Source organism: Polyodon spathula, chromosome 8, assembly GCF_017654505.1.
Source record: "Polyodon spathula isolate WHYD16114869_AA chromosome 8, ASM1765450v1, whole genome shotgun sequence".
Lineage (NCBI taxonomy): Eukaryota > Metazoa > Chordata > Actinopteri > Acipenseriformes > Polyodontidae > Polyodon > Polyodon spathula.
Window position 1 is genome coordinate 10,571,276 of NC_054541.1, and position 15,062 is coordinate 10,586,337.

The window sequence follows — 15,062 nt, forward strand, 5'->3', positions numbered from 1 at the left end:
GTTAACTACAGTACTGATTTATCAGTGACCCCCCCCCCCCTTTGAACAGAATTAATCCATTTTGGGTGTGCAGCATTGGTAGTTTATGCTGTGCTGCGTATTTTGTAGACCCAGGAGGTTAAGGGTCCCAGGTCGTTGTTGATTTAACGGAGGCTGTGACGTTTCAGAAGTCAGAAGCTGTCTCAAACACATCTCTTTCAAACTGGTGGGTGGCAGAAAAAAATGCTAAATGGGGCAAAACAACTAAAAGTCCTAATTAAATGAACCCTGAAAGCTCTATGAGTCACAAATGTACCAACACCATAGGAGCTCCCAAAGCAAGTTTTCACCTACTGTGCAAATTCCCTTTTATACATTGTTGCCTTTTAAATTGCACAGTCATGTGCCCTGATCACTGTGGATCTATTTGGCTCCCATTGCTTTCCCTGTCATGCTTCTCTCTCTTTTTTCTCACGTTGGCTCCCCTGCTTCTAAGCCTCTTTAACATAAATCTTCTTGCATTGTCCCTCTTCGGCATCAAAATCAGAAGCCACAGAGCATGCAAAGCATGCATACACAAACGCGTACGCACAGACAAACGTTCACACAGACACACATACATGCACCTACTGTACATGGAAGCCTTACTTTAATACTACAATACTGCCTATTTTTACTACAGTACTAATTACAAATGAACTAGTTATTGCTTCCTGTCCTTGATGCTGAAAACTAGAGACCATGGCAAACACTGAATGGGGGCTAAGTGCCATACTGGGTTAATGCCTAATCCTCAGATACGCAAGTCCACATCATAAACCCAAACGACACAATTCAGCTTGATTGAGTATTTGATTGAATGTTTGAGAGAAGCACAGAGCCGCCTGGCATCTTTCAGATGCAGATTATTGAGTGCTACTGCGCAGGGAAGCTTCACTATACCCTGCAACCTGACCACTGCCAGGTATATTTTGTTTCACAAGACCTACTGCACTGGAAATCCACGCATTTTGTTTAAGGGGTTAAAACCCTACTTCTCCAGGGGCTAGGTGACTAGCAGGCTAGTCTTTCAAGCTGTACACATACGTATGATTATAGCCAGTGAAATTGCCTCTGAGCTTTTTAATCAACACTAAATTCCCACACACAATTAAAAAAAAAAAAAAAAAAGAAAGAAAATAATGCATTTCTCTGACTGCGTTTAGATTTCTGCTCCCAAGTGTTCCTTTATTTTGTGTTTCACAGTCAGAATTGATTGTAGGCAGGATTGCCAACACTATCTCCTCTGAGGTAACCCTAGCTGGCTATGTGTTGTACTCTGGATTTGTTCTCTCTGTTTTCTGCAGGTCTGCTGCCAGCGCTTCGTGCTTTTGAAAAAGAAACTGCAAATGTAGGGCTGGGAATCATAGAGATATAGAGATTTCAATAACAGAGCGGAGAGGATAGCGCTGTTCTCTAAAAGATAAGCAGTCATTAAAACTGAAGGTTTTACAGCTTTGCATAGGCCAATTCAAGCTTATACAGAAGCTCATTAAATGAATGCAAACCATATGCATAACGCCTCATTTAATATAACCTACTGTGGACTGATTTGAGTGTGTGCTGTGTGTTTTTACAATGTAAACAATCTTGGATTTGTGTGTGCGCTAGATGCTTATGATTGTCGCTCAATATTAGTTTCATTGTCTGTCATTGTTAAAGCAATTATAGAAGGTTATTGAAGCCAGTGGAGAAAAGATAACAGCCACATTTCTAATCTCTTCCAGTGGGGCTGCTTTTTTTACAGCATAACATTTTTTGTCACTGAAACCATTCAAGTTCCCCCAAGTACAAATACACAAGTAGTTCTACATCTTAACATCGAATCTTGACCCTGTCATCAGACTGTTCCTAATTTAAGTCACCAGCAGCTAAAAAAGAATGTCATTCTAAATGTGAGTGAAATGCAGTCTGAGATCCTAGCATACACAGTGAACAGAAGTACAAACACAAACATTGTTTAGAGTCAAACAATTGCTCTGTGTTTGCAATAGCTGACAGCATTGACCACATCACTAACGCATGGGATAGAACTATCGAGTGTCAACAGGTACAAACGAAACTGCTGAACCAGATAGAACTCAAAGAATTTAACGGCATGATTCTAAAGTAAAAAAAAAAATCAAAAAAACAGCAGCAGCAGCATTTATCTTTCTTAGCAGCGCCTGTATTTTGTGATTTCGAAGTGAATACATTTTGTGTACCTGAGAAAGTAATTTTGCTTCTCTGAGCTATAGGAGACACCCGATACTCAAGTATTAACTTCTCGTGAAATGCAAGTGATAAAGAGGCACTAATTGCTTTAAAAATAGTTCAGTTGATACTGGTTAGCTGTATAAAGATGAGTCTTATAGCGAAGCTTTTCTTCGTATACATATAGTTAGCAGTACACAGTATTGATCAGGTGGTGCTGTGTAAGTGACCAAACTTTAAAAAGGAACAAGACAGTTTGGTTTATTGCAAACTGGGAAAAAAAAAAAAAAACACTTAGTATATCTGTTACATCAAGCTAGTTTGAGAATTTCATAGGAACTATATATGAAAACATTCATCATTTCCCAGTCACAAAGTATATGAATTGAAGCCAGCATCCATAAAAGCACCACTGCACTGACAGGCAGTGGCTATTTCAGCAGGTAAATTGATTATGAAGGGTATTTGTGTTCAGCGCCATGGATCATTTGACAAATACCATGAAATAAATTGGATTGACAGGATGATAAAAGCTTGTTATGCAAAATAAAAGCAAATGAATTTGAAAAATTACAATGCATTTGTTCACAAGCCATTTATTCCAAGGTTGATTTATGGAATCAATATGTCTTTTATCAGCATTATATGGAGGAATGAAGGGTAAGATCAATAAAAAGGGAGAAATCTGCATATATATTAAGGGTATTGATACATAATTCATCCAATTGTAAAACCAACAAATTAATCTCAATCAGATAAAGGTAATTTGTTGCTAGGATACATTTTAATATTCCTATTGTGTCTCGTTTTAAAGTGTTTTCAGAGCCGTTTCTTCCTAATGGTTCATGATAGGATGAAAAATACAGAGCAAAGCTTCACCCAATTTTGATGGTTGCTATTTGGTTGGATAAACCCTCTATTTGGGAGATTTTATATATATATATATATATATATATATATATATATATATATATATATATATATATTCAGGGTTACATTTAAGAAACCCAGTGCAACTCATATCTGAGATGAACAATTCATTACCATGTCCTCTATTCAGATGTCGTTACGGACTGTATTTAAGGACATTTTTTTTATTCATTTTACACTGATTTAGAGAGTGCTTTATTAATTCATTCTAATTTCTCTGCACTGTTCCCTGCAGAAAACGATTATAAAAATGGTAAATTGTGAAAAAATTAATAAATGGTCCTTAAAGTATTGTGACTGTACTTTAGTACTAATTTAGTACTAATTGAAGAAAAAATAATGGATGGCTGTTGCGCAGTATTTCTTGTATTTTTGTTCTTGAACCGTGATAGCAACTGATTGAGGTACATCTTCCAGTGTGTGTTTTAAAGTACGTTAAATTTCTCCTGGGAGAACGGATCTCTCCTGTCTGCTTCAATTTATTTATTTATTTTTTTACCACTAATGGATGTGATTACCGGCTCAATGAGACTCCAGACTCACTCCCAGTCATTTTCAATGCATTGTGCACAGCACGAAGACATGGGCAGAAAGGAAATTAAAAAGAAGCTTCAATCTGGGTACCTCTTGAAACACATTCTCCCTTTTAAAGGAGCCTCATTTATAGTGTGTGTGTCTGTGTGCATGTGCGCGTGTGTTGTTTTGTATGTATTTATGGATGGATGGATGCATGTACAGTATGCCAGTTTTATTCAGGAAAAACAAATGGAGAGTTAGTTGGGCTTTTACAGATTTTACATTTACTGTGCTTTTAATCCTCATAGCACTTTTGGGCCAAATTTGTCATAAAACTGTTTACATGTGTCTTTCCCACTGACACTGTCATCTTTGCAGTTGGAATTTTTGCATATTAATCAATGAAATTGCTAATGGCATCAGTGGATGTTGACTCTTTTTAATTGGCCAACATGCTCACTTTCTTCAGAGGTAAAACTTGCGTCTGGTACTGTGAGAACCTCTGGGACCCCAGTTGTTGGAGACGAAATGCAGGAATCAAAAGAAACAAGAAGTCTTATTTGAGTGGATACTATGTGATGTTGCTAAGGGACCGTTATTTGCAATTAGGAAGGCTGTTAGACTTCAGACCGGATGGATAAAATAAAGCAGAATGCGAGAACAGATTTCTAAAATGAATCACAGCTGGAATAGAGCTGTTTTATTACACAAGCAGGCATCTTTGAAAAGGTGTCTGTGTCGTGTGGTTGCCAAACAAGGAGAAACTCAAATTTAAAGGGCACTTTGATGGATCCTTTGGTGTTCTTTTAGCTGCGATTGGGACAGCTGGAGGTTACAATAATACAATAAGGAAGCTGGTCTGAATACAAGTGGCAGTGTGCCCTGAAGGAGACGTGAAAGAAAGTACAGCATGATGGATTGTCCAGAGCCTATTAACACAGCAAGTGCAGTGTTAACCCTCTCTGGTACTGTATACATGTGAAGTTGGAAGCATTTGAAATGCTAATTCCTTTTAAATCTAGTGTCTTTTGAAACAAATAGGGGTCTATTTCCATTATGTTCACCTAAGTACAGCCACGCGTGTAGCATTGGAATAAAAATTTTAAAAATCCTTAATTTTATTCAGCTGCCAGTTCTCTCCCAATCACTGGATAGTTTTCACTTTTTAGGTTAAAATGTTCCAAATGCACGCAGTTCTCTTCTTCGCTCAAGTGTACTGCAACAAATAAGTAAATACCAGCATCAAAGCTCAGTGTAATCAATGGAGCTTTAAGCATTCCCACAAAGATTTACTGAGATAATGGACATGGAAGAGGAAACACATCAAAGGGATTTTTTTTTTTTTCACAAAGACTGATTTTGTCTTACTTGATAATACTTTGCGAGTATCGGCCAATGTTCCTACTTCAGCAGTCCTACAGTAGTCAGTGGATAGGGCAGTCAAGCGATCTCTGGGACATAAACTGTCTATTGTGTGCAAAAGGTAGAAAATGAAGACCCAGGTCTATGAATACAGCACTAGAATACAGTCCTGGTAGGTAATGCCTGCTTGTGAAGTCCAAAGGGAAAGCAAGTGGTCAGTTTTGTTACTGACTGGATCACTTGGTGGGGGAGCGAGTGACCATGTCATCCTGCTTCTGGAAAACAATACATTAATCTTTGTAGACAGAGCTAATAGATGATGCGCAACAAGAGTCTAATTTGAGTGTTGTTATCCCAGAGATCGAAGCACATTTAGGTAGAGGCTTGGCTACAGCACCCGCCATAACCCCTGGTGATAGTCCTAAAGTCTTTTCTGTTACTTGGTGCTTCCACATGTGTAATTTATCTTTTATTTTCCACTATACCTGCAGAGAGAGACCGGGGTGACTTTGTCATGTCATACAATATACTGTAGAAGCTATTTTAAAAGACAGATGCAATGACTCTATGTAAGGTGATGGAACAATTTAATAGCTTTGTTCCCAGGTGTGCTTGTGATGCTACCTCAAGGATGATCCTGCTCGAAATAGATTAACATTCAGCCAGAGAGAGATGGAAAAGGGGAAAAAAAAGAACAAATGCTTTTTTTCGGGACAGCATGCCCCTGTGAAAGGGGTCTCAGCTTTATTAGTCTTTGCTGTACTTTCAATTCAAAGGTAATGAAGGAACTCTGAGAAATCCATTTAGATAGGGAGCAGCTGTGTTTAACAACTAATGAAACAGCATCAAATTATTCAATCCTGACTACTTACCCCTGGGAAGGAGATAAGCTACTGTAGTCTTCCTTTTAAAGGGCAAAAACGACAAGCATCAACAACTTGCCACTTGAATTGCTTATCCGGTATTAATCTATTTTCATTTTCCTCTGACCCCCAGTGAAGTTTAATGACTGCCAGAAGAACGAGAATGTTGGGTATGAAAGCAGTGACCCGGATTTCAAGGTGCGCGCAGATGGCTCAATCTACGCGGCACGTGAGGTAGCAAGCCTGTCGCGGCCAGTTCAGTTCACGGTGACGGCCCAAGGTGCTGCCGACCCACGAACATGGGAGACGACAATCAGACTGGCCGTGGCAGGACAGGAGACAGCACCGCCTGAGGAGCAAGAGGTATTTATATGCTTTATTTTCCATCTTCAACCAGCAACAAAAAAACTTGCTGCTAACTACCAATATGGCTGCATGAAAAGCGACATTACAGAATGAGTTTTTATATTGCACAAACAAATAATTGTATCTTTGTGACTATGGGCACGTCATATTGTGTTAAAAGAATGGATTTCTCTCTCTCCAAATGGTGTTTGTTTTTCTTTTCCCGCTTGGACCACGTTCAGGCCGAACTGAGAGGACCTCTCACAACTGTTGAACAGCTGTCCAGTGTAAATGCACGAATAATCTCTCTAATTCTATAACCGAAGATGTTGTTCCCTTCAGTGGTGTTGTTTCCAAAGCCATGAGAGAGGCACAGCGGGAATTGTCCTTTCCATTGGCACGGCAGGGCTCAGACTCTCAAAGTGATCCTGTCATCAGATTTTAAAAGAAAAATTGTGATCGTGGTGCTGAAATCCTCAAGGCACGAGTTAAAGCATAGCTCCCTTCCTCGTGCTGTTTCAACGTCACATTGTTCAAATGTTCATTGCTTTTAGTATGTGTTACACAAATGCTTTATGAATTAGCTTGATAAAATTAAACTGAGTATAACTTTAATACAGAAAGTTAAACTTCACACATACCAGAATATGGAGTTCAGACAAAACAATGCTGAATCTGCGTTCGGTCAGCTCGTCTACGACAAACCTCGTCTACGTTCAGCTTCTGTCACCACTGTTAAATCTCTGCCATAGAGCGCGTGTATTTACATTGAATTGGTTCACTGGTTTAACGGGATTTGAAGAGATTAAATGAGAGCAGAGTGCTTGCATCAGAAAAATAAGAAGAAACATTAACATTGGAGCAAACTTATTGCTGGTGAAAACAAAAACAAATAAAATAAAAGTGGGATGTTTGTTTGTTGTTTATTAGATGGTTGCATGAGGTATGGTTTAGCATTCAGGTTTCAGCATCTGTCACATCCCTAATAAGTTTGTTTGTCTGCCCAGCAGCACACAACTGCAGAAATGCTCTTTGTAAAAAAAAAAAATAAATAAATAAATAAAAATCCAAAAAGAAGAAAGAAATGCCCACATATAAAAGCTACATACCAACAGTTTGTATACTTTTGTCTTAGAAACTCGGTTCAGAATATTAAAAGCAGATTTTAATAGCTGCCGGATGAAATTTTAAAGTAGTATTTGAATGGTGCTGCAGTCCCTCTGAGTATCATTAACAAATACTGTTGCATTTTAATCTGGTAAGCTAATCACCATTATGATGGGGTTATCTAACAGTAATGACCTTTAATGTATACAGTTTAAGGCAAAAAAGAGTGAATAATTCAGTTTAATGAAATTCAATACCTGATGAGATAACTCTACCGGAGGTATTGTCTGGCTCTCTAATGCTAACCTGCATATATTATTTTACAATTAACTCAGGGTATATTAGTCTGTGAAACCAAAATTATTTAAGTGGAATAATGTTTAAATGGGAAACCATGAAATCAACGGCTCAAAAATGAGCTTGTCATCTGTGATACAGATTGACTTCCCCCACCCTTTGTAACTTCACAAACCAAGGCTCGTGAAATGGCAGATATGTAGGACTGCTGGTGAATCGAAACCACATAATAAATAATGTGTGGGAAATGATGCTGTGGATGATCTTTTCTTGAATCTGATTTGTGGGGGTTGAGAAGAAACTAATCCTCTATTTTGGTTTTCTAGTCCAACAGAGTATAAAGCAACAGTTTAACTTTAGTAGGTCATATCCAAGGGTGCTGGAACTAGGGGTGCTGGGGGTGCGGTAGCACCCCCTTGGCTTTGCATGTTTTGTTTTTTTTTTCATATATAGGGGTTACAGTTTTGATGAATGGCTTTCAGCACCCCCACTTTAAAAATTGTTCCAGTGCCACTGGTCTGAGGCTCTGAGGATGATGCATGATTGAGGTCTGGTGCACTCTCATCCTGTTTTAGACAAGATAAAAAGCATAACCTGTCCACAGGACCTCAGGCTGCTGAAGGTAAGATCTGGCAAGTCTCCTGTATGTGTGTTCTGTATATTTTACCTGCTGTTCTTCATACAGGATCCCCCTCATATTGTTTTTCCATAGAACCATCAACAGTCTCCTGCTTATTTGGCATCTGTGCATGTTGTGAGCCCCAGACTGTACTAGGCTTTTTTCATAAAGCTTTAACTTTCATGAAACAGTTGGTTGTTCATGAAACCTTTGGTAAAGAAACAAACAGCAATCTATTAGACTTTGATGAATGTCAAACACAATTAATCACTGTACAACTGCAAAGATCTAGCTGTCGCAAAGTTGTTTCTAAAAGTGTAAAAGGTCTTGGTATCCCTTCCACCATCCAGGGAACCTGCACTGGCCTCTGCGTCCCTGTAAACAACACAAGAAGATAGGATAACATGACAGTGGTTAACTCAAGCCTTGTCAAATTAAGTGCTGGAAATGGGTTGAGATGTTATAGCATTGCTGCCAACAGCCTATGGGAAGAGTCTGGGTTTTTTCTTGTTTGGTAGACACTTTGAGATTAAGCATTTTTATATTGACACTGACAATATGTGGTATCCTTATAGTTAAACTTTGTGTTTCATTTTCCAATTAGAGAATAAAATAGAGGGGACCCCCCCTCCCCTTAAGCAAGGCATAAGCCTGTCAGCTCCTATTCCAGCCTACAGCTGAGCTGTAAGCACACAGTTTTTCAGTGAGCACATTGTTGCTAGTGCCACCTCTTCTCTGAAGCACGAGAGCTATGGGAGTCATGCAATTAACTCTGGAGCACACATTGACTGCTTTTCCTACTGAGCACAGATTCCCTGCATTCAGGAAGCCAGCTTATTCCCAATTAGTCTTTCGTTTCCATCTCTGTTGATGCCAGCCAGGGTATCAACCCCAAATTACACCCTGCTCCAATCCAAATTGAACAGTGCCCAGAGCAGATGCACATATTATTAGGCTTTGCTTGTCCAGATGACAAGGAAAACCCATTAAGATCGAAGTCTTGTGTTTGCAAGGGCCCTGGCTAAACAGCTAAAAAATGCGACCGATCACATTGCACGCAATTAGCGGCACAGTTTGCGATGACACACTTCAAATTGAATTATGAATTAAAAGAACAGCTTTGAGTCAGTAAAATAATGAAATACTGAAATACAGATTTATTAAACATTTGTCTTCAGTATAACTAGTTGTATCATGCAGAAAATCTGGATGGCACGTCCCATTGAAGACTATTATGACAGTTGTCAACTGGTGACAGTTATAAATAAAAATGTTACTTTAAAATAGATGGCAGTGCATGCAATACATGAATCCCATTCAAAGTTAATTATATTTTTTTCTAAACATATTAAAGGAAAATCAACTGCATTGTGTTGTTTTTATCATTTTCTTGATAGTGGAAACACGACTTGAGACAAATGGTGGCCATATTCAGCAGGTAACGCAAGCATGCTTAAAAGGATAAGTTACAGTACACTCCCTAAACCCCCTCCTCCCCAAAGATGGTATTTGGAAACACTTAAAACAAACAAAAAAAAGTTTTAGAATTCTGGTTCTTGCAGCCAGAAGGAACTGGAGTTTCGAAGCACATTTGACTGACATGTTTCCACAACTTTAGAATGCTGCTTCCCCATGTGACAGCTCCACAGTACCACAGCCTGAAATACAGAGGGCTGGAATTAATATGAGGGGGGTATAAAACAAGAATCTCTTACTTACCAGAAATGAATATAATTTACCACAGTGAGATATTAAATGTTCCACAATGAAAGGAGCTGAACACAATGTGATATTATATTATGCAAATAAGTTTTATGCTACGCTCTGTTGAAGAATAACTTCCAGATGCCTCTGAAGCTCAGGGCTGGTTGATATCAAGGCAGCTTTGCTGGGAGGGGAATGGAGCCAGCTGGCCTGATTGGTTGCTGCTGAGTATAGTGGAAGCTGAAGGCTGGTGTTATTTCACAGTCACTGATTCCCTTTCAGTATAGAAGGGCGGAAAGGAGCACAAGTTGATCAGCAAACATATTATTTTATTTTAAAATGTATTTTGTGCAAAATACATCACTGGAATGAAGCACCTGATTTCCATGCAAGTTTCCTGGAAGGATTTCGTTAGAGTAAAAGCTTGCCATGATAAATGTGCAAGCAGCCACAGCAGCAAGTGTCACATTTTACACCTGTCAGAGCATTTACAAGCAAGTGAACGTTAAAAAAAGTAACATAACAGGTATTTGCACAGCTAACTTTCCTACTTTTTAGTAACCTTTCCACTCATCTCACATTCACTGTGTAGTTCAAATTACATAGATGTCAGGGGCTTTCATTTGGATAACAGCTATTCTATCTGACTCAAGGAGGTGGAGTTGAACTCCTAGGTATGAATAAGAGCCTCCTTCTGGTCCACTTGCACAGTGCAGAGAGCTAGTCAAATTGCACACTAACATGTCACAATTTCACAACATCTGGTCTTAATAAGAGACCATAAAAGTGGATTGCAGCTTCTTAATCATGTTAGACACATAGCAGCAAGCTGAAGTTTCCTAAGCCTGCTAACTTAAATCTGATTATCACAGCCCATTTGGTACAACAAAACAGTAGTGGATCAAACGCACTTGGAGACTTAACACCACAGTCCCCCCAACCCCCCCCCAGAAAATCAGACATAATTAAACATAGAGAGACTTACAGAGACTAGGGGGTGAGTTATGCATCAACAACTGCTGTTGCAGAGTCATTTACAATAGGACCTGGGTTTTAGGAGTGGCCTAACCTGTACCAGTTGCATACAGAGCTTAACCAAAGTCTTTTGTTGTTATGTTGTGTGTAGCAGGGAATATAAGAGGACTGTAAAGCTATACCCCCTGGAGTTCACCCTTGTTCTTGAGATGCTTACCAACGTCAGGTTACAGTTTGCAGATCCCTTAATTCCACCTAAAGTACACTACTATAAATCCTTGTTTAGTCTTCTCATTAGTGCAGGCTGCCACCCATGAAAAGGAGGACAAAATACCATCTCAGTAATCTCCGCAGGGACACTGCTGAAGTGTCAAAAGTATAGATATTTAATATATTTGAAACTGGCTGCAACAGTAGTATAACAGGGGCACATACCCCCCACTCCCCGCCACCACCACTTGCATGATTTAGCAGGAACTTCTGAACCAGAAGAGTCAACCCCTTAAGCCAAACCGACAAAGCCAATGCAAAAATAATACAGCAACATTCCGCTCCAGTTATGTTGCCCAGGTCACATCCTCACATCTGCTGGGCACCTCATGCTGACAAGTGACGTTTCCATAGATATGTTGGCGTGAGCATATTTTGGTTGGCAGATTACGTTAAATCAAAGATGAAACACAATGATTTTGTGCGTTGTGGGATGCCTTCGCAATGCATATCTGCTTAGCCCAAAGTATCCCTAAGAGCCCAGAGCACACCAATGCAAATCTCGCCTGTAACAGCAAAAATCTCCATTTAGATGTACAATGTTAACAATTGAAAAGCCCTAAGACTCAAAGCATCAAGGTAAGGAGGGATTGTCATTGGTGGTGTAATATATTCTGTAATGTATTTGTGATTCAATCTTGCATTTGGTAATATTTCAATGTAATTCAGAAACAGATTCCAGAAATGCCCAGGGTCAGAGTGGCTGTATTATTGTAGTGATTGCTCGTTATGTATTTTTTTTAATTAAAAATAACAATTATTATTATTATTAATACTGTTATAAAAATAGCTGACTGTTTAAATTATGAAATGGTCATTCTCTAGGTGGTATGCATTGTCAGTTAATTGACGCATACAAACTGATATAGCATCCCGATCTTGCTGAACATGCAGAAAATATATTAATTCTAGCCTCATTGCATATCAATTATCGTGCTACTGAAACACAGTGTAGGAATGAACCCTAATTTGAGTCACAAAATGGTAAATATTGACTTCAGGCAATGTAGCATCCATACCCAGCTGGCAGTGTCCATTGGGCAATTAAACTACTCAAAGAAAAACCTGAGAGCATGTAACATAACAAGAAGGGTATCACCAGCTGACGTTACCAAATCCAGCAACTCCCATCAGCTGAGTAATAAACGAATTACATCAATAGCAATGTGTAAACTTCTGCGTTTCACTAAATGCCACAATCTTACAAAAAAGGTATAAAGGTAGCAAATAAGTTATGGTATAAAGTTTTCATCATCGATGAAAATAGAGGTGTAACACCATAACACAAGATTTAACTTTGTTCTTTCTTAATAATAATAATAATAATAATAATAATAATAATAATAATAATAATAATAACTAGAACTGCCAGGCAGTTTTACGGCTCCCAAGACCCAGTATCGTTACCAGTCTAAACGTGTTTAGTTTTCAATGTGCCAAGTTTAAAATCAGCAACTTCAACTGTTCCACAGAAGATTTTGAAAGGTTTTTTTCTTCAAAAATGCATCAGGCAGCCATCTTGTTTAATGTGAGTTTCTTAAAAGTCAGTTGTATTGCTACAGTGTCAAGGATGATGCTTGTGAAGTTTCAAGTAAACCGTTTGTTAACTGAGGCAGTTTTAAATTTCAGACATAAACATACATTTGGCGGCCATCTTGTTTTATAAAACTTAACAATTTTGACATATTTGTATTCCATTGTTACTGGGACAATAACTACCATGTTTGGAGTTTGTTCGTCAAATTGTGTTCAAATAGTAGTAGTTTGCTGTTAAGGGTGTGTTTTGATAAGATTTGTGGCAGCCATTTTGACATTAAAATTTATCGCAGAAACTTCTGCTTCGCCAACTTGATGCGGGTTTGGATGTTGATGATGTATGCCAAGTTTCAGATCGATCACTTCACCAGTTCCCAAGAAGATTTTGAAAGGTTTTATCGAAAAATGCGTCACTGCGCCAATTGCACGGACGCAGCAGCAATTTTTTCAGCATCTGACAGCCAATGTATCCAGCTTGTTACCTGCCAAGTCAGAACCTGATCAGGCACACAGCCTCGAACAGCAGCAGTTTAAAGTTTTGGGAAGAAAAAAAAATAATAACTTTAACAATAACAATAGGCTTCCCAGCCTTTGGTTTGGAGGCCTAATAATGCAGAATGGAAATGTGATCAATGATCTAGGGGCATGGTGTTGCATCTCTATTTTCATCGATTGTGATTAATGTTGGGATATCTGGGGAACTGATCCCAGAGGTAGCACCCAGTAATGGAAATTATTGTATTATAAAATAGTCAGTGTGCGATATTAGCTGCATGCTACAGCATTACATCACATGATATACATGATTTGGATTAGGGTTTTAGTTTAAAATTCCATTACAGTATATCTTCAACCTGATGTACTGGAATTGTGACACATTCTTAAAGGTCTCATACAGTACATGGTTCATTTTTTTTTTTTTGCGTTGTATGTTTGCACACTCCCTCCCCTCTTCCGTGTGACAAAAGTTTTCAGTTTCAGTTTTTAATGGTGCTTGTTTAGAGTTGATAGCAGTGCATGTGAAGGCAGTATAAATGCATTGCAGTGTTTTTCTTGGTGTTAGAGGTCAATCTGCTGTATAATGGGAGAATGGAAGTACCCTGGCACCTTTACATTAATGCTGAAGTACTCAGGCCTCTGACATAATCTGGCCTTGTGTTCTTGCACCTCAATAAGGTTTAAAACTGCAAAAAAAAAAAAAAAGGATAAGCTATTAAGACTGAGCTTCTTACTATGTAAATATATGGTAATTGGCACTTCTAGCATAACTGAGAATGTGTGAGCTCAGTTCCTTTGTATAACTGCCTGACACATTATCATATTGGGAACTGCAACTTCACTTCACCTGTTTGGCTTAACATCATTTGTATTCATTTTCTGCCTTTTTGACAAAAGAAAACATGAAAACAAATGATTCAGACACTCTCTGGGAGAAGACGTTGGATCTAACCCACGCTCGCCCTAGATATCCAGTGTATTTAACCTATTCTGAATTGCATATCGTGTAGCAAATCTAGATGTAATGAATTACTGTGGAAACAGGCTGCAGAGGGGCTTTAAAATCTTTGGTTGTGTGCTGAATGTTTATCATTCAACCTGAAGTGCAGTAATATGAAGTCACTCCTCCAGGCTTAAACATTACACTTCTGTGGTATCTGTCTATCTATACTTAAACTAGTAGATTTCAATTATTAAATATCCCATTTTCGAGGGAAGAATTATAGCTTCCCAATCTATATATATACAGTATATTAATTCCCATCTCATAATATATTAATTCTCGCACTACTAAAGAACACGCAACTATTCACAAAAAATGAAAACTTGTAATATTTTTTCTTTTTTTTAAATAAACTAATAAACACTTCTAAAGCAGCTGAAATAATTTCATGAACTGCTGGTTTGGATTTTATTCATCATAATGTCCCTCTTTAACAAACATTTCTTTACAATGTTTTAAACTTGGAACACGGTTTAATTTCTGCTTTTAAACTTCCAACTAAGTTCAAGACTTTAATGGTTGGTTTCACTGACCCTTATTAGCTGCTGAATGTTACTTTAGATAAGGATTTCAAGTCTGTGAAATCAGCCATAAGAGTAACATCACTGTTGAATAAAAAAAAAAAAAAAGTCTAAACAGAGTACTGAGGGGGAGAGCAGCTTTAACTGCTGTCCCCCATTGCTGCTGCAGAGGAAGAGACAGCTGCCATCAGTAGTATAATAAACCGGTATGTGAAATGTCTGTAAACACCTGAGCAGTATGAGAAGAGATAGATGGTTTGCAAGGCGACAGAGACCCACCACCCACTTTTAACAGTGTTCCGGTT

At 38.4% G+C, this 15,062-nt stretch overlaps 1 protein-coding gene across 1 annotated transcript in view; it reads left to right on the top strand.

Annotated features, from left to right (window-relative positions):
* The window catches only part of LOC121320181 (cadherin-4-like), a 260,158-nt gene that overhangs the window by 175,390 nt on the left and 69,706 nt on the right, over nt 1-15,062 (top strand). The window contains exon 3 of the mRNA XM_041258433.1: nt 6,016-6,245. Coding sequence (XP_041114367.1) covers nt 6,016-6,245 — 230 coding nt within the window. The remainder of the gene's footprint in view (nt 1-6,015; nt 6,246-15,062) is intronic.